Here is a 21717-nt window from a genome sequence, read left to right on the forward strand (position 1 = left end):
ATAAAGTTTGAAAACCTTTAATTGTGCTTCTACAGCGTGAAGGTTTGAAATATCAGCCTGTGCCTACATTCTGTAGCTGATATGCCATGAGAATAAAATGCACCCTTTAAATTCTAAGATCCTTTATGTTAAAAGCCAGGACTCACCTGACTTGTATTCCAAGTGCCCTGAAAGGTACTTGAAAAAAACAAAGGTATGTTAAATGCATGTATTTTATTAAAGAGAGAACATGTCCAAGTTGGCATGAGGAGTAGCTGAAGATAGAGCTGGAAAATAAGCCCAGATTTTGCTTTCAACGAAGATCCAGCTAAGGAGTTTGGCTTTTGAACTGTTTGCAGTACACAGGTCAGTGGTTCTTCAACAGAACAGGTGAAGGTTTGGGTCACCAGAATCTTGCCTCAAAAAACCAATCTATGAAGAAGCAACATAATGAATTTGAGACATGCTAGTAGTTAACTGAGATCTGCGTCTCTAATTAACTCTTCTCAAGTTAAACATCAACCAATGTCCCCTGAAGGAGACCATGCCCTTGACCAGAGCAGCACTGACCTATTTAGATTCCCCTTGAACATTTTCAGAATGTACACACGCAGTTTAAATTGACAGAATTTCTAGAAGCAAAAGAATATTTCAACAAACACTTTTTGCTCATTTGCTAAATTCCAGGCTCCTCCTGGACTCTGGGAACACAAAGATGCAGAGACTAGACGGAGGTTCTGCCCTCTTGACACTGACTTCTGCTCAACATCACAGTGCTCACCACGAATGAAGGCTTTGCCATCAGAACTTAAACACTTTAATCTGAATCTAAAATTTGCCGGGTTCACAAAATTACCTCCAAAAACAGAAGAGAGTACAAGGACTACAAAAAAAAAGTAAAGGTTTTTTTTGGCTGTTTCTTTTCTGGAAAACTGACTTTTTTTTTTGTCCAGAAGAAGTAAACGACTAAGTGTCTGTCTATATAATTTTGAAAAACAAAAACTTGGTTTCTCCCCATACCCTAAGCAAACATTGGAAACACCTACTTAACGAACATTACAGAGAGACTTTAAATTGACAGCCTGAACAGGGAGTCCACACCCAGCCCTGAGCAGCCTTGCTAGCAGGTGAGGAGCTGAGACACAGCTCGTGCAGAGCAGAGAGAACGCGAGGAATTACGGGTTGAGTGTCAGGCTCTGTGCCTCACTCTCCCTGCTTTTGTTCACTCAGGAGCTTTTTTTTTTTGCCTCTAAGTGAGTACAATTACTGCTAGAGATGGCTGAATATTATGAGGCAGGTATGTCTTGAACTAAAAGAGGCTGAGAGACCCACTGCAATAAAGCATTTAAAACCAGAGGTTGAAATAACCAAGTTTTTATTTTACAACAGTCATTCTGGTGGCAGTGCAGAGACGGATTAGAAAGGGGAAGAAACTTGTGAGCAGAGATTAGCGAGTAGGTTATTCCACCAGTTCAAGAAGAGGCCACTCACTTAAGGCAGTAATAACGCGAGTCAATCAGAAGCAGACTCATAGACACAGAATACAAACTTGTGGTTGCCAAGGGAGCAGGGGGTGGGAAGGGACAGACTGGGATTTCAAAATTTGTTGATACTGACAGGCATATGCTGAACGGATAAACAAGATTATACTGTATAGCACAGGGAAATATATACAAGATCTGGTGGTAGCTCACATTGAAAAAGAATGCGACAATGAATATATGTATGTTCATGTATAACTGAAAAATTGTGCTCTACACTGGAATTTGACACAACATTGTAAAATGACTATAACTCAATAAAAAATGTTTAAAAAATGCACATTTTAGTTAAAAAAAAAGCAGATCAATTCTAAAGCTGTGTTAAGGACTTGAGATGTGGCTAATGGAACTGAGAAACTGAATTTTAAAATGTATTTAATTGTAATGAAGTTAGATATGAATTTAAAACTGAGAGTTGATTCAGTTTTAAGTATGTTTACAATAAATCAGATATGTGAATCTACATTTACAACTGGAAATTTCATGAAATATACAGGATTTCTGATGCAAATTTAGATTCTTGAATTGAAAGGTATGTGTAAGTGTAAAATTCACGTCAGATATAAAAAATTTAGTAAGGGAAAAAATGTAAAACATAGTAAGATATGTATTGATGATATGTTAAAATACAATACTTTGGATATATAGAGTTAATTGAAATACATTAAAAGTTAATTTCATCTGAAAATTTTTTTTTCTTTCTTGACTACTAAGAGAATTTAAAGGAACATACATGGCTCAGACTATATTTCTATTGGACAGTACTGATTCAAAGATCTTCTTGGAATTCAGTGAGAGATAGATCAGGTCATAAAAGTCAGCACAGGAAAGATGTCAAGGTTTTAACCTGTAATCGTGTTGATGGATATGCAGTTGGGAGATGATGAGTTCAGTGTTTAATGAGGCGCCTGCCTGTGAGATACCCAGGTGGAGGTGCTGAGACACCCAGGTAGAAATGCTGGTTGGTGATCAGAGGGGAACTCAGGACTGGAGATATGCATCCAGGACTAAGCAGTCTGCATTTGCTGGCTGAAGTGTAGAGCAGAATTTTAGGAATATTCAGGTTAACTTTCTTTTTATAGAACGAAAAGCCTTAATAATCAATTAAATTTTGGTTTTCCACCAAAGAGCTTTTTTGGTCTGTCAGTCTTGTGTTTCCAGTCTCTGGTGGGCAAGAAGGCTGCAAGGGGAAGGTTCAGGAAGAAGGGTTTTTTTTCCACAGGAGAGGCCCATCCTGAAGGTGTCTCCTCAGGAGTCTGAGGAATACGTTCTTCCAGGCTGTGCTTTGTCAGCAGAGAGGTTAAACAGCTTATCTGGCTGCTCTCCAGTAGGGCAGAGGCCTCCTCTGTCTCGTGACCCAAGAGTCCCCAGGTCTAGCGTACTGCCTCCTAACGTCAGCGCCTAGAGATAATGCGCTTGCATTTCCCACCTCTGGAAATGCTTACGTTTTCATCCAAAGAATTTTCTCAGGCCTAGTGAAAATTAACTCTACTTCTTGGCTTCTGATTTAAAATGCAGATTATTTATGCCTCCTATTAACCTGAATGTCCCTGAGTATATTCATCTAGGTCACTTCCTTCCTCTGTTGAAATGAACGGCTTGTGTCTGAAGTGGCCCAACATCAGCTTTAATAGGACTCCAATGCCATAGCATCACTTCCGGTTCTTATTCCTGGTCTTTGGCTGACATGTTCACTATCCTGTCCATATTTTTTTAACTACTCCTCTCATGCATTCTGTTTATGGCTTTCAATGGTTTTTTTGGTGTGTGTGTGCAAGAAATGGAGTTTTCCTGACTCCTTATTCAGTATGCATTCTCCAAACTAGTCCTTAACCCTTAAGCAATGTCTTCATTACTCTTTTCCCACCAATCTGTATTGTGTTTAGACTCCTGCAAAGCCAACATCCTTCATCTTAAAGCTAGCATATGCTTTCATTGTTGTTCATCCTCTTTTCCTAAGACATGCAGACTCTATTCTGATCATACAAGTGAACCTATCAGACATCAGATTACGTTCTGAGCATGGGAGATCTTAACCACGTCTTCTCCTGGAAATCGCTTAATATCCTAGCTCAGCTGCTCCTGGATTTCAGAGCCTGTATACAATTATAAATGTTTGCTGTTTTAAGTTGCTAAGTTGTGGAGAAATCTGTTATACAGAAATAAGTAGCTAATGAACTGCCTTATAGATGATCAATAGTGATGTACTGAATGGGCCAAAGGAATGTTTCTTGAATGGAGGCTTTTGAAAAATAGTAGTTGCAGTAGAAATGGAGGTGTAGCCAGTAGTCAGGAAAAATTCAACAAGAGGTCTTTTATTTTGGAGGTTTGTCAAAAGAAAGGAGTTTTCTAAGGCAACTCATCACTGGCTAACAGAATAGAATTGAAGCCATTCTGTAAAACTGCTTAGGGTCCAACACGAAACAATACATCAAGAAGAGTAGTGATCACAGATGGGAGGAGAATCTATGTCCAAGATTTTCCCTGCCTGGGTAACACCCTGGCCATTGTTTCAGCAGCTCTTCCAAAGAAGTTCCTGAGCTCTCTGTTTCTTTCTGCTAGCTCAGGGGACTACAAGATTTCAGGGCCAACCTGGAAAGCACCCAATGTTTAAACAGAGAAGTTGTTGACTAAGCAGAATCTAGACAGTGAGAGAGGATGACAAGAAACTTTCTGGACAGACTCAGAAATAAAGAAAGGACAACAGGAGTTCCTTTCTTAAAAGAATGGATTAATACATTTCACTGGAGTGGAAAGACAAGTATAGAAGTGTGGAAATATGGACTTGGAAAGAGAAATTAAGACCAGAAGGTCGAGGATATTAAATGTTAGTCACAGAATGTGCCTTTACCTGTATGGCACACTGGGAAGCACAGATGTGTTTTAAAAGAAGAATAACAGAGGAATAATCCAAGAAGCACTTTAGCAAATTAATCTGAGCATATAAAATGGATAGGAAAGTATTTGGAACAGAGACAGGAAGATAACTGAAAAGGTGAGGCAGCCGTTTAAGCATCTAAGTGGTAAGTATATGGAATAAGGAGGTGTGGGCAGTAATAGTTATTTTGGTTCTGTTTGTTAAATTTCACAGCAATAGAATTTCAGAGGAGGAAATAATTCTAGAAATCTAGAAAGCAAATTCAGAGAGATGTACAGATGTTCAAAGGTGGCATCCAGTAAATTAGAAAATGATAAACTGAACTGACTTCCAAGGACAAAGAATGAAGGGAGGAATTTGTATTAATTCACCTTGACATCACCCCTCCCCGAAACAGAAACTGTTTCAAGCTATCTGGATAGCACGTAAGCCAACAGAAATGTGACCATCATTTCGCACATTTTCCTCCAAAGATAATATACCTTAGAGGTATGCCTTATACCTTAGAAGCTTGAGGAAGAATTTTACAACACACGGTGAAAAAGATGTTACTTTAGTCTTTCTTTTAAAATTCTCGGCAAAGAAGATTTGCAAAACAGAAAACAGACTCTCAGACACAGAGGACAAACTTGTGGTTACAAGGGTAGTAGGTGAGTGGGAGGGGATAAATTGGGAGTTAGAGATTTGCAGATACTAACTGATACATATATATATATATATATGACATATAAACAACAAGTTCATGCTGTATAGTACAGGGAACTATATTTGATATCTTGTAGTAGCTTATGGTGAAAAAGAATATGAAAATGAATATATGCATATTCATGTATGACTGAAGCATTGTGTTGTATACCAGAAACTGACACAACATTGTAAACTGCCTATACTTCAATAAAAATATATATACAAAAAAACCAATAAAATATATAGAAAGAAAATAAAATTCTCGTCAAAGAAGCCACGTGTTCTCTAATTCATGTAAGAGCCAGGAAAAAACAAAACCAACTAAAATATCTGCGATATATGATTTTCAGGCTTTAATTTAAATATTACATGGCAAAGTGAAATTCTTAAAGTAGGTGAATCTGTTGGTTAAAAATATTTCAGATGAAACATAGTTTAAATTGCAGAAAAGCCTGTGAGGGAATAATTAGGTTTTATCTTGTTGATATAGGTATGCACCCATGCATAATTACTGACTTTAAAAAGATTTTTTTTAATTTAATCTTCATATGGCATAAGTAGTCTAAATATAATGAGGCAGAAAATGATGAGAAAGATTTGACACATCAACAGTATTGATAAGTTATTTGGGGACATGCAATATTTACTATAAATATACTGTGCTTCTAGTCTATACTAAAACCACTGATCAAAAGGTGTATTTGTAAATCAAAATCAATTAAGAGCTTGGTTTCCAAAATCAGGCTTGCGGTCCAGCAAAGTACAAAGAAGAAACACTTAAGGCAAATAGGTACAACAATTCAGTAATCAAATTAGCAATGCTCTTTCATGCTCCTAAGATGAAAGAATTCCAAAGAACACTCTCCACTCACCCTCTCCTCCACCCTCCACACATTTCCTCTGGTCAGAACCAAGGCACACATTCAGATTCATGGCAGTGAGTGAGCACCCATTTCCAGTGCTTTCTTCTGGAAGTCAGAGGGTTAAGTAATTTCCAATTAACGTCACCAGACTGATATGTAAGAGATATTTTCTCTCCAGTGACTACATCGGTCAAATTTCTAGACATATCACATAAATTATAAAAAACTTAAGACTTAATTTTTTGCTTACTGCCTCTAAGAATTTATTTAATTCAATATTGATTAAATAATTATCAACATTACTAATTTAAATGTGCATAAAACACTTCACAATTCCCAAGTCCCTTTTTTATATTCTTTATCTTAAAAACCTATCTTTTGTCCACATTCTTACAAGTACTATGCAGATAAGAAAGTAAAAACTGCAAAGGGAGGAAATGGAAATTATACCAAGATGGAGAAATAACCAACACTAGTCACTTTGGGACAAAGTCTGTTTACTATGAATACTCTAAGCTACTGCGTGGCCAGAATCCCAACTGGTTTGTTCATTCATTCATCCAACTAATATTTATTGAGATAAGTAGTAAGTGGTGAGCTCATTTACTTTTGTATCCACAGAGCTTTCAAACATAGGCCTGGGCCATATTAATTACTCATAAAATATTTCTGCACAGGCTACTAGCATGTACTGACATAAATGATGAAAAGCCGTATTTCTGTATTATTTTTCTTATTAATCATCATTATTATAAATTATGTTCTATGCTACCAGAAAGTTTATCTCTATTTGAAAACAAAGGACAAACATGAAATGACTAGAGAATAGGTCATGATATAAGTGAGTTCCAGTAAGTAATGTAATTATTAAGGAGAGATTACTATTCATCCAATAAAAATTCTCATCATTGACTTTCCTGAAACAACCAACTACCATAATCATCTTAGGTAAAAATTCAGAAAATAATATCAATAAAAGTACATAACTCTTCAATAATATATGTGGTACGTATTGAGTGTAACACTTTTTCTATATTGTAAACAAGAAGGTAGGTGGTTTTCTACAGAGTTATATAGATAGAAACTAAACTGCATCTATGACTTCACTTCGACTACTGAAAATCTGAGAATCTATTCATAACCTAAGCCATAACATTTTCAATATATAATTCATTAATTCTTTCATTATATCAGAAAACATTTATTGAGCACTTGTATTCTAGGCACTATAATAATCAATTGCTCCTCACTTCATGTGTTTATCTCCTCCACATTCCCCTCTTAGAACTTTATAAATTTCAATAGCACTATCATGTGACATTCATATTAACAGTGGTAGCATTAACATTAATATGGCAAAAAAAAAAATCCATCTGTAAGAACTAGGCCACCTGAATCAAAACCCATTTAACTCTAAGTTGTTAAATTTTAAGGGTATAGTTCATCAAAATTTAAATATGATTATATTTTCAAGTAAAATCAAACATAATTTCTTAAAATGGGATAATAAACAATGTCAAATATTCATATCTTCATTGAAATTATATTCCAATCAGATTTCAAACTTATCTAACTGAAGTGGCATCATGTAATTCAGCAAGACTGGAGCACCTTTAATGTGTACAATCAACTTTCTAGCTTATTAGTTAATTCCATTAATTAGGATATAAGATTAATTTTTAACTAAGATCAGTACATAATTTATACTTGGCTGACCTTCAAGGTTTATAGAAGTTCTCTTGGAAGTTTAATGAATAACCAAAATTTCTAACTTTTATAGATTAACATAATATGTGATAGTATCAGGCACATTTTTAAGTCAGCTATTTTCATAATCAAACAATAGTAGTACTCTTTCTAAAAAAGTTATTTTTCTTTTAAATTTCCAATCCTGAAAGAAGCAGAAGAAATGATTTGGGGAGAATCAGGCTAGACTCCAAGGTATGTAAATCACTTGATAAAATAGCCCTTGACTATTCCCAAATCTAAGTACCATTATTAAGAATACCTCTGTCCCCATCACAGGTGGGCATCAACTTTGATCCCCAGACACTTTGCTTTCCTTTCCTTTCCTTCCTTCCTTTTTCCCTCCATCCCTTCTCTCCCTCTCTCCCTTTCTCTCCCTTGCTCTCTCTCTTACTTTTTTGATATCTAACTCCTCTTTCCCTTTCTCTTCCATATACCCAATATTATGGGAAAGACTTAAAGGTAAACTTTATAGTAAAAAAAGAAAACCACTGGCTTAATTTTGTTTGTATGCTGGAAACATGGAAAGAAGTTACTTGTCTCCATGTAAGCAACTTGTTGAGTCACAAATGACTGATCACTGCTTGTAGGCAATGAGAGAGAAAGGAGGGAGATGGAAAGTTTTAGTTGGCCAAATTTGAACAAAGACTGGATACGTGTAGTTGATTCAGGAGTGAGTAGGTCTGACTACCAACGGTGTTTGGTAAGCCCAAGAAACCAATGTCCATTTTCAATTTCCTAATCAAGGACAGGCTCAGATCAAGGTAGAGTTTGAAGACAGCAAATCCAAGAGGAAGGGTGTGTAGAGGCAAACATTAATTTCACAGTGAATGGCCAGGCAAATCCAAGAGAGGAGATTCAGAAAGAAGGAGGCCCTCACAGGACAGCTATCAGAAATTCATGGCCAATAAAGAAGCTTTGGGAGGTATTGGACTGGTATGGACATCTAGAAAGCCAATCCATTACATACGAAAGGACTTTAAGGCCACAGTTGACCAGAATTGGAAAGAAATATCCATTCTTGTAGACTAAAACCCTTTCACCATAAAACAAACAACAGCAGTTTGAGTAATTCAATAACATGGCCCCTTATGATTTGAGAGTGATCACTGCAGAAATGTTTCTCAGGGTAAATATGTAATTGGTTATGGATCAATAAGTAATTTCTTTCCGGAGGAAAAGATCTTGTTTTCTTATTTATTAATTTTTTGAAGTAGCAAGGCTCTTAAATCAAGAGGGAGCAAATGCATTTAGAAAGCTGAGATTACTCTAAACAGCAAGATTCCCTACTGCATTAGTTACGTTTATCTCAACTGATCATTTATTTATGATGCTACAAAAATCCAGATGCTTTCAATTTTTTGATTGATATTTGCTGAAAGGCAGCTGAAATTACTTTCCAAGGGTTCCCATCTTGACAACTGCATTTTGAATTGAAAATATACGACAAATTCAATAATAGTTGCGCTGAGGTTTTGTTGTTGTTGTTCCCCCCTCCCCTCCCCAAGATTAGAAATGAATTCGGCTCTTGTGGTCAGTTGTAAATTCTCACTTGTTGGAAATTCTACAAGTCTAATGGAAACTAAGATTAAGAAAATAAATTAATAAAACTTTGATAATTAAGACCCAGCAAAAAGTCTGTGGATAATGCATTTTGGTGTTTGGTGGTTTTTGTAATCATTTTAGGATGAGAGCCTGAAGGCCTGTTTCTAACAGGGAAGAACATGTTGATCTAATCAAATGTCTTTTGAGTCATGGGTGCAAGTAAAGAGAGAACTTGTGGGAATTGACAAAAACAAAACAAAGCAAACTTATATAATCACATGAAACAGAAGAGATAAATTATACCTCAAGAATAGAAAGGGGGATGAAGAGAATGATATGCTTCTGGAACCTTCCAGAAGATAGAGCATTCAGACCAAGAACTATGATGATAAGAATGCTTTAGACTTTTTGAATATATAACACTTTCCTATGGTTGTTATTTTCATATATCAGTAACATATTAATATCTCTTGACAATGAAAGACTGTGTGTGATTCTTTGCAAATATTGTGAGAGGAGATAAAGAATTGCAACCATACATATTAGTAACTCTTTGAATGCAGAGATATAGGGAAGAATCCCCAAGCTGTAATCAGTTATGGCGACTTTAAAAGGTAAAGAAAGCTTTTCATTCATCAACTGCTGTTTGCCTTTTACTATGTGCTAAATAAATTCTTGCGGGAGGCTTGGAGCATAGAGAAAAAGGCATGGTCTCAAGATATAAATGGCAATAGTCCACTGTATTTTCCTGAAGCCTATGTATCAAAATAAGTATAAGATGACATAAAAATAATCTTTTTGCCCTTTTCCCCAAATATCTCTATAAAGTTTCCTTTTCTCTTATCCACTGCATGTAACTTTAGACAACTCTTTCCTCAGGTGAGGAAAAAAACATGGACAATGGTTCAGATCTTTTGATGTCACCAGTATTAACAACCTCCTGCTTCCAGTCAGATGGAATAGTATCTGTTGAACAATAACTTTTTTTTTTTCATTAATTTGGAAAGCCTGCCTAAAGTCACTAAAAACACATCTAAATTAGTTCTTTGTGAACAGAGGATTGAAATCAACTCATAACTTAAAAAGAAAAAAAACCTATTGTCAAGAATATTTTTAACAACAGTAATAGATACAAGGTTCTATTACCTCTAGAAAATACTTATATTTTCTGTAACAAAATATTGGTTGCTAGGGAGGAAAATGTCCAAAAGGCAGAATTTTAAGTTATTTACAAAAAGCTAACAGTAAAAACTGAAAGTGGAATCTTATTTTAAAAGTACTTACTATATGCAGCTCTAGGTAGTCACCCAGGCCAGAAGAACTGTCCACTCGCACCAATACAGCTTCTTTCTGAACAGTGCTAAACCCTATGGCCAGTCTGTCTGCTCGTGTACTTGGTCGGTCATTAGGAGGCCACTTATATGTGATTTGTCCACCACCTTTGCTAAAGATATACGTTGTCCCAGCTGGAAAACAAAAACCAAAACAGGTTAGTCTAAATACATCTAGTGGACACTTTCCCATGTTTATTATACTGACATATCAGCAAATTATAAAACTTACACTATGGCAATAATAAATAAAATAAAAACAACAACAACATAAAACCTATGTCAGAGCAAATAACCATTATAACAGTTTTCAATCAAACATGCCCAAGAACGAGAACAGAGTTTTAAAAAATATATCAGAGCAGCTCAGTTTTTAATACACTCATTAAATCTACCAGCAGGTGCTTCAGAACAAATGAGGGATTACTGCTTTCTCCACTGAGCTGGACAAGCACACAATGTAATGGGATTTTCTTTCTTCCTGCTAGTTTAAAAAAATAGTTTAGTAGGAAACATTGACTTCAGATGCTTCAAAAAGGAGCAGAAACATATATCAACTTGTTTTTGAAACAAAAGTTGCATGTAGATGTGATAGGGTCATACAGCACAGGGAAGCAAATCAAAGGAAGTATGCGACGAATCAACTTTTATGGGGAAAGGGTCTATTCACATATGACAGATGATAACTAATGGATGAACAGCCATGAGACCTAAGAGTCATGTCAAGAAAACGCAGATAATAGATTCCATCCATAGAAGTTGGATCTTACTTAACAAGCTACATCTAGTAGCTGTCAAACTATCCAGCTCCATAAAAAGACCATTTTTTTCCCCAAAGCAAATGCTTGTCTTACAGCAATAAGAATAATGTCACAGCCTCATTTGGTTAAGTGTTCAAATTTTACTTTATGGTAATGATGTCAGTAAATTATCCATCCCACATCTTTTAAAGTAAGAGTTTCCTTTCAAATGAGTTTTCTAGGCATCCAAGGCACTGAAGTCCTATTTAATTGCACCATTGGCATCCGTCTCATTTAGTGCAATAAAATGTATTCTTCGAGTCAGAATATTTGGAAGAGACATACAAAGATACATATAAAGGAGAATGAATCTTTCTACACACTAAAGGGGAAAGGGGATGACAGAAATACTTGTTTAGTTATCCCAGGTATACACCTTTAGGTACAGCTTATAGAGGGGAGTGTAGCCTTCCAGTAACAAAGGATACTAATGTATTTGTTGTGTATCTACTATGTGCCTAACATAGTAAGGAAAGCAAGAGGACTAAAGACAAAAATTTAGGCCAGAAAACATCTTGTGTGTATGGAAACACAGCATCCACCAAGAGTAAGGCTTATATGTAAAAGTTTAGTATACAGCAGTATGTTTTCAAGATATCTACAAATTATTGTGTCTATGATTACCAAACCAATTAAATGAAGTTTACTTAATGTCACTTTTATGTACCTTTGAGTAAATAGCTGATGATATCAAAGATTTTCTTTTTGTATTTTGGAGCCAATTACTCTTTGTATTCTGTCTGAGACATCTCCACAGGCCCTTGAGAAATCCCAAAGATCTCTGCAATATGCTGAGCATGCCTGACTGGTTAAAAAGTCTTGGTAGGTAGACCTGACCCAAGAAACATATCAGATAACATTAATCTTCTTAAAATGCAATGGTAGAGAAGCTGTGTACTTCTTATTTATTTCCTTGAATGGTAATGCATGAAAGAAGTTTATCTCTCTCAAGTAAGAATGGGTAAGTTATAGTTCAAAGGTAGCAGCCCGTGTGCAAGCAAAGAAAATTCAGAATACACAGAGCTGTATATCAGAAATGCCAGAGCCTTCTAGGACCATTCTATATCATCAGAGGTTTGCTCATCACAATATTAACAAGCGAGCACTACTTAATAAATATCCCTCTGCTTGGTAATTTTTGCAGACGAGTAAGTATGAAGTGTTTCAGAAAAGCCAACACTGATTAAAAAATAGGATAAGAATAAATAAAAATAAAGATTTCTATGAAAGGAAGTAGTGGTAATCTGAGTGCTGGTCCTTGATTTTATTTTTCTCCTTTTAATTAACTTCGTTCTATAATAACTCTGTATTTCATGTAAATTAAGAAAAATATTCAAAACTAGAGATGTTGCTTAACAATATAAAACATATCTAAGAATTCAGATGTTTCCCAGAATCACCAGAGTAAGTAACAATATCATATATTACATGATAATTTTTAACATTCAAAATCACTTTCACAACAATTGTTTTCATTTCTTCTCTATTTCTGGATGGAACATACAGCAAGCAGTACTCTCATGTCACACTTGAGGCAATGTAGTCATGAGGATTGACTTGGTAACTAACGTTGCTAACTTGGTAGAGCTGGTAGGAAATCTAGTATCCAGATTCTACTCCTGTGTTTTTTTTTTATTACAGAAATGTTTCTGTTATCATAATAAGACAGTCAAGAAAAAGTTAATTGGATTTGTCTGTCTGAATTTAGCAAGGCCAACTGTTACCATATTCGAATGTCTCATATCCATAAAGTGACATTTGCACCTCATGATCATATACTGTCCTTTCACCTCTCAATGCTTAAAAAAAAAAAAAAAGAAAAAAGTAGCATGTAAATGTGAAATGACAGAACATTTAATATATGTAGATTAACATTTAGTTTAGGGTACACTTCACAAACTTGTGGAACTGTGAAAGTTTCTAGTTACTCAGTTATATAGAACTAGAGGATAAGAATTTAAAGGTTTATATTTTCAGTAAGATAAATGTCACAACACAAATATTATTACTCAAGATTTGATTTCATCTCATATTTCAACCTTTTCCAATAAGTGTTAAGACTTGGCAACTGGCATGCCAGTAGCTATTCTGTCTTTCTTAGTCTGACTTTCCAGTTCTTTAGGTTTTGCCAAAACCAAGCAAAAACAAGTGTACTACCATGTGCTGAACAAGGCAATTATTCCTAGTGTCCTTTTCCTTCAGATACATAATGGAAATCAATCTCTCTTCTTTTCTCTTCTGTGTGCACAATAGTGCATTGTATTGTCCTCATAAGCGAGAGAATTAGATGTCCAGCCCCCACCTAGCTCTCTTCTACCTACCTCTATAAGCATCTTGGCTTTAAAAAAAAAATCATTTTGCATTAAACTCTAAAAACGTATGTTCTTAAAGCCCTCCATACATCAAGATAGAAAATTACAATATACTCTATTTTGGTGACCTAAAAATATATGAGCATACTTCCACAATAAAATACAGTGGATGAAATGACTGAAGTGTCAAAACCTACTTCATTTAACATGCATTTTTCTGAACCAAGGACATGATGTACTTATTGCAGAAAGTACATTATGTACTAAGAAATTAAGAATGTAACTCTGGAGTCAGACAGACCTGGGTTCAAATTGCAAGTGTTATCATTTATTAGCTACATGAAATCGACCCGGCTATTTATTCTAACTCCTGGATTTCCTATCCTTGGGGATATTAAAACCGTCTACTTCACAGAGCTTCTGGCAGAATTAAATGAGATATTGCACAGTAATATCTTGGTCCAATTTCTGGCATATGGTAAATGCACAATACATTTTAAAGAGAACAGATGACGTACGTGTGTGTGTGTATGTTAACAATATAAAATAACCAATATCATAACACTGTTTTATTTATAAGAGCTTTTAGAAAAGTTTGATTCATTTCAGACTTGTGTTCAAATGAAATGCCTTTTAAGAAATGGCTTTCCCACATCCCAATTTTTATTAATCTTTTCAGTATTTCATTCCTTGGATTAGCACTTTTGTGATATAAACCTATTCTATTATTTACATTCATTAATAGTTGACAATAAGAAGGATATTAAATTGCATTACATGGGAGCTTTCATGAGAAACAGAGTATTAGCTCATCGCCATGAAACATCTAGCCTTGTAAGATTCACAGCACGATACAAAAAATTCACTCTGTTAAATAAAGGGTAAGTCTACACAAAATGAACTATCATCTGGGTTCATTTGAAAAATGTTATTTTTATAGACACATGTTTTATTTTATTATAAAAGTGAATTCAATGTACAGCAACAGTACATCTTTATCACAGTTTCAAGCGTTTTATCAACATGGAGAGGGACGTGGAGGAATGTGGCACCTTTACAATTTACGTATGCTTCTATAATGCAAGCGCTAACACAGCAGTGCCGAGACTACCAATGGATTTATAGCAAATTAACCTTAACAGCCATCACATCACAAATGTATGGATGACTCAAACTTAAAGTGGTTTTCAGTAATCTTCACATTTAAATTGTGTAGCAAGTCTATATTACTCACTCCAAATTCATTATCAAAGCTGGCTCCATCAGATGCAAATTTAGCAGTGTCACATACTTTACACTGCAATAAACGTTTGCAAAAAAAGTATACATGGACTCTTATTTCTAATGTTTGAACTGCCTGTGAAGTTACAGTAAAAATATTTTTAGATTTTTACTTAGCATCTATTTACATAAAGGGCTCTTTCCTCTCCTTTTTCTTGCCAACCATCTCCTCCCTCAATATGCCTATTTCAGCCACACTTGTTTCTGCAAAAGCTAATATATTCCCTCAAATGGGCTGAGCCTTTTTGAAAAAGAAAACTAATCTGCATGTACGAGTCCACTTGACTATCAGTTGCTCTGGATCTTTGGTACATGGACAACAATACAATTAACTTCTGAATAAATTTGCTTCTAACTCATAAAAAGAAGTATAAGAATAAAAGGTCCTTTTCTGAAAGCCTATAATTCTTCAAATGTCATCATGTAGCCAACATGAAACATTCAGGCCATTGTGATTCTATTAAATGTAACAGGGATATAACACTTTGTCCAGGGAAATTTTGCCAGGCAGACAGATGGCACTTAGAAGTAAAACAACTATAAAGAAGAGGAGCTTTTATTCTTCCTACAGCCTCCTCAAGAGGCTGTTGTTAAATTTATATGTCCTAAACAATTTCTACCTATTTGGAGGCATTCCTCTGACTAAAGTTCATAAAAAGCAAAAACAATAAGAAGGCCACCTTGTATGAAAAAAATTTAGACCATAGCAAAATTGCTAATAAAACTTTAAAAATTAAATGAATAACCCTTAACAATCCTACTTGTACACTAAAGCAACAAGAGTTCATTGTCTGTCTACGTTCCTGTAAATTCTTAGTCAGATCACAAGGAATTATTTCATGAGCACCACAGATTCCTAATTTCTAAAACTCAGGAAAGGTGGGCATTACATCAGGAAAGATGAAAGGAATCAGAGTAATAGGAGTTCCTACCTAAATCACGTAATCAACCCTAAATCTAAAAAGTAATAACACCATTAGCAATATTAAGAATAAGGATATAGCCCTCAATGCTACAGACGCATTGAAGGGTGAAAAAAAGTTAGGAAAGAAAGGAAAATAAAGACTACATATCACAATTTGAGATGCCTGATGGAAGAGGCAGATGTAGAACTGACAAATGCATTACAACCAGCTAAAGAGGCCAGAAAATGAGGCAGGGTTTTTACCCATTCATCTTTGAGTAAAAGAGCAGGTAGATCTTTAATAAAAGACACAAGGCAAGAAACATGGCATGTCACTGAAATGGCTTAGATACTGGCCCCATCGTCTGAATCAGACCAAAGAAAGGAAAGTCAGGAAGAGTTTAGGTAATTCCTAGGTCATGAAAGCCTTAAGTGAGCAATTAGCTCATATTGACATTCAAGAGAGAAGGAACAATGGGAGGTGTTTCATATGTGGCATACTGAGGGTTCCATCACAACCCTAGACGCCTAGGAATTAAGGAAATTCATCGATTAAAAAAAATAAAACTGTTGACTATAAAACTGAATGCAAACTGACCAAAATCGGGAATTTCCTGATAGTGACATCGTGTAAGTTACTGCACACACAATGCTTCATTAAAAACTCATCATGAACTTGGTTCAAGTGCTTTCACAAAGATTTTTGAACCCCGTACAAATCAGTAATAAGACTTAGGGTCTGTGAGGACTCACTAGGCATTAAAAATTGAAGTCTCCCCTGGATAAAAAAAGTTGTGGTATACTTATACAATGGAATACTACTCAGACATAAAAAATAATAAAATAATGCCATTTGCAGTAACATGGATGGACCTGGAGAATGTCATTCTAAGTGAAGTAAGCCAGAAAGAGAAAGAAAAATACCATATGATATCACTTATATATGGAATCTAAAAAAAAAAAAAAAAGATAAATGAATGTTATTTGTGAAACAAACAGACTCACAGACATAGAAAACAAACTTATGATTACCATAGGGGGAAGAGGGTAGGAAAGGATAAACTGGGAGCTTGAGATTTGCACTTATTACTTTATATAAAATAGATAAACAAGTGTATACAGTATAGCATGGGGAACTACATTCAATATCTTGCAGTAACCTACAATGAAAATGAATATATGTATATATATAGTATGACTAAACTATTATGCCGTACACCAGAAAAAGACACATTATAAACTGACTATACTTCAATAAAAATAAAAAATAAAAAATTAACCTCTCCCAAACTTTCAATGAGATCAAATGAGCCTGAACCACTCAGATTCCACAGTTGACCTGGAAGGCATGAAAGCAGATGGCTAGCCCATATGAGATTCAGCTCTGGCTCAGCCAAGGTAACATTTTAAGATGAAAGATGCTACATGCTTACTCAATACGAAACTTTAATCAAAATAAAACTATCAAGAAAATGGAACAGTAAAAGCTATCATGATTCCTATAAGGTCAGGAATCATTGTTCTTACAGATAATTTCAATAGTAACGGTCCACTTCAATGACAAAGTAGGGCAATTTTCCCTTTGCCTATTGGCCCAAAACTTTTCTCGAATAAGAAGCTTTTTAAAAAAATAAACAGTCTGTGTTTCCCTACAGTCTATATTTTCTGTAATAAAAATTCTATACTCTTGTGATCACGGCAAGAATAATATATGTAGAAATGTGTCATGTATATTTTTCATTTTGATATTTGACATTTCCATATTTTGACATTTATTGAAAGAATATGCTACATAGAAAAAAAAAGTACTCAATTTTTGGAAAACCAGTGTGCTCTTCTTTAATAACTGAAGTAATTCTTTAGAATATGAATGGATTCATGCATGACCTGCCTTGTCCATATCCTAGACATTTGTTCAGGGCTACCACAAATAGTTGCACAGACTATGAATTGCAAAATCAAAAAGGCAGCTTTCATAGAAATGAGACATGAACGATTCCACTGGTGGTGTGAAAAGCTGACTTTACATAATCAATCATTGATGTCAACTGCAGTCCACTTGGTAAGTCATTCTCTTTTTCTGTCTTAAAAGGTAATTAACTGAAATAAGAAATGTTCCTGAGCTGGCCTACCTCTTGGTTGTCTGATAAATGCCAACTATATGAAGGAACTAGAAATATAACACTGAAAACACACCACCCCTTTTCCCAAACAGGTAGGACCTATGTGTTAAAGATAAATATCAAGGCAAGGTAGTTTATGAGAGATATCATGTATGTCACATCTATTTTGGATTATTAAAAAAAATCCTTGAAAAGGTGACAATCTTAAAGGCACCTGTTAATGGTAACTTAAAAAAGAACAGAAAAAATGATAAACAAGAACAATTACATCTTTTCAGATCAAGGTCGTATAAGTAGCTGAATATATTGAGATAATTTTCAATGAATAGTATTTTAGTAAATCTCTGCAAGAAGTAACACTTCACTTGGTGGTTTCTTTGCAATGTACCTTCCTCTCAAAACTACTCATTATTTTCCTCTCTAAATGTGTTATTTAGCAAATACTCCCTCCAGGAACAATTGAGCTCCATAGTCTGAGCTGCCCAGTGAGACAAGCTTGTTCCAAGATCAAATTCAAAGTCCTGCAATCTTTTTAAACGGCTCTTGGAATCTTAAGTTATCCAGCTGAGAAGAAAAACAAGTAAGTGGTAGACCTTCTGCCAATCAGATTAGAAGAAACTTCATAAAGATAGCAAAATGATCTAGGGCTAAAAATAAAACCAAGCAAAGCAATCCCACAACCAATAACCCTAAGAACATCAAATGTTTATGTCTTCCCTTCTGCAACCAGACTCCCTCAAGCAGTAAGTGAACTTTATTAAAAAGTCTCTGGCAACTAATTCAGTAATCAATTTGTATTAGAGCTAGAGGCAGCAGGGATGGAGCGAGAAGAAATCATACCTTCCAGTACTTTAAGAAAAATCTTATTTTAAAGAACACATGGTAAGCTGTGTAAGTTCCTAATAAATTCTTTAAATGATTAGCTTGTCAGTAAAGGTTGCAATTGCCTAGTGAAGTCCTTAAATTTACTTTTTTTTTCATAAATTAATTGTAAGAATGGCTTCCATCAGGTTTTTCAGAGTCAAGAATTTACTAGAATTATAGTGTAAAAAAATCATAGGTTAAAAAAAAAACTGACATAAACATAGACTTAATGCTGAAATGCTCTTGGAGATGATTAAGGGAAACTTTCCTTATACAAATGACAAAATGGAGACCCAGAGAAATTGAGTGGCTTCTCCATGTCACACAGATGGTGATGGCTGTGCCCAAGTCTATTCCTAGAACTCTTCCACCATCCAGTGAAGAGCTAAGATCAAATGACTGCTTCTTGTTTGGCAAAATAAGCTAAAATTCACAAATCAAGGTCTCACTTTAATCATTTCTAGAGTTTTTCTAATGAGGTTTCCCTCGTCTGGTACAGGGAGACTCAAAGTTTCTGAAATAACACTTAGCAGAAATGATTCATTCATATTCTGACATTTTCAGAGTCTAGCCTGAATCTTTAAAAGGTGTAGGGCCTTTACAAAGCTTTATGACAAGCATCCTGCCTCAGAAGCCATCTCGGCTTTCAGTTTATTCTGAGGCTTCCAAATGGCTGAACAGAGACACGGAAGCCAAAGTCTTATTATTAATACCATAATCACTTTTATTCTACACCAGAAAGATCTTATACATTTTTGGCAGTGACACCATTTCCTGCCTTTAGCAGTGGAACTAAATCCTGAGCACAAAAGTGCATGTGGTTATTTGGAACTACTTTGAGGCCACCATATAAACAATAAAATTTATAATAATTTTAGGCTAAAACTAGCAGTTTTGCTTTTGTTTGGTTTCTAATCTTAGTTAGATTTGCTGTCTTCCCGCTGATCTGCTCTAGTTAAATCATTCTCCACCTGATGAGGCCCCAATTAAAACTACTTACTAGTAATTTTGGACTAGAACCGGATAGAATATTAGTTTCTGATTCAGAAGTCACTTCAAACTAAGCTCCAGCTCTATCACCGAGGCACGCACATGCAGGATGCATAGTTTTCTCCCAAAGTGACTTGTACTTCTGCTGGTTTATGCTTCTCTGCTGTACCTGGATTTCTTCTCAGTCCTGCTTCTCACTCTCATTCCAGCCAAGGTGAATTCCCTCCCTTTATCATCTACAGAACTTGTTTTTAATTAGCAAACTCTTATATAAGATGTCAGAGTTATCTTTTATGGAAATTTCCATCTTCAGTATGCAGCCTTAAGAAAGGGGTCTTGCTTTAATTCTTGGCCTCCTCATCAAACTTATGTGCTTTTATTCATATACTAATCACAAATAAGAGACTAATATAATGCTTGAACTAAGTCAGGACTGGTGATACAATGATGGATAACATGAGGTTCCTGATTCTCAGAGGAATATAACAAATTCCATGCCAATACCTATTTCTCAGGAATCTGAATAATTTTACGGGTCAAATACAGAAACTCAGCTGAGGGGACAGACTGCCTGGATGGTCCTGATAAGGAACACCATTCTCCATTTCATTATATCTGTGTAAGAAACAACTCTGATGAACAGTCATGAGATTCTCCAACCAGGAAATGATGACCATCAAAGAGTCAGTTATTAGATCCCACAATTGTCTTGAATAATCTAGTCCAAAGTTCTCCATATTTTACAGGGAAGAGGTGGCTATAACCTGCTACCGGCTAGTCCTTAAGCTTTAAGAATTTATTAATCATCACAGGAACTCAGGAGACAGCACAGTAACCAAATAATCAAAATTACCAGCACCAGTAAGAAGACACGGAATTCAGGTCCTCCAAACATGACGTGCAGAGAAGGGCACATCATTTCTATACTGTTTTGCCAGAAATTCACAGCCTCATTCTAATCACAGGTAAACATCCAAGAAACTCAAATTAAGGGATACAACTACAAAATAACTGATAGCATTCTTCAAAAAAAGCCAAGATTAGAAAAAACAAAAAAAGACTGAGGAGTTATTCCAGATCACAGGGACTAAGGAGACTTGACAGCTAGAGGCAATGTGATATTGACACGTGCAGAAATTAGTACAGACTGCGGCCGAGATGAAAAAGGTGAGTCAAAAGACAGAGAACAGTGGTCATTAGAAAGGAAAAATTCATATCTCTTCCAACATAACAACAACAACAAAATCCTATGTGAGATTATTTTAGAGGTTGCTTGAAAAATTGAAAGCCAGATGGCTTAGTGAGGTGGTCAGGAAAGACTAACTCAAAATAAGGAGTTGGGATTTTTGACAAAAGCAAAGCAAAATGCTGGGAGAACAGCAGGAGGATTCTGCTGTAGAAAGAGAATGCAAAGGCAACGCAGCACCATAATTCATGAACTAAAGACATCCACAATCTCAGTAAAAATTAATCAAGCATTTGCGGTGTATAAAACATCATGTTAGATTCTGGAGACGATAGAAAGGTATACGTTACAGCTCTGGAATCCAGCTTTTCCACAACTGCTCATTCAATCAGATGTGAATTCCTGAATTTTTCTTTTATATTTCCATTCTTACAGCCATTGTTCATATGGTGTCACCTTTGATCTTAAATGTAATAAACACTCATCCTTACTGATCTAGTATCTTTCTGGCTCTCTTTCATTTAAATTTACCTTACAAACTAACATCAGATTCAATTTTTTTTTTTTTTTGAAATGTTATCTGTAATCACTCGTCTATTCATGGAACTTCAGGGATCAAACCACTCTCTCCCAATTTAAGTGAAAAACCCTTATGCTAACTTTGAATATACTCCATACAAACCAACT

General features: G+C 35.3%; 1 protein-coding gene across 34 annotated transcripts in view; it reads right to left on the minus strand.

The window, feature by feature from the left end:
- The window catches only part of NRXN1 (neurexin 1), a 1021444-nt gene that overhangs the window by 282695 nt on the left and 717032 nt on the right, over positions 1-21717 (minus strand). For 32 of the 34 annotated variants that reach the window (XM_032497501.1, XM_032497499.1, XM_032497533.1 and 29 more), the window contains one exon: positions 10524-10705. In XM_032497501.1, coding sequence (XP_032353392.1) covers positions 10524-10705 — 182 coding nt within the window. Of the gene's footprint in view, positions 1-264; positions 412-5701; positions 6054-10523; positions 10706-21717 lie in introns of those variants that run through there. The other 2 variants (XM_032497529.1, XM_032497530.1) reach the window with 2 other exon arrangements.

The sequence above is a fragment of the Camelus ferus genome, chromosome 15 (genome assembly GCF_009834535.1).
Source record: "Camelus ferus isolate YT-003-E chromosome 15, BCGSAC_Cfer_1.0, whole genome shotgun sequence".
Lineage (NCBI taxonomy): Eukaryota > Metazoa > Chordata > Mammalia > Artiodactyla > Camelidae > Camelus > Camelus ferus.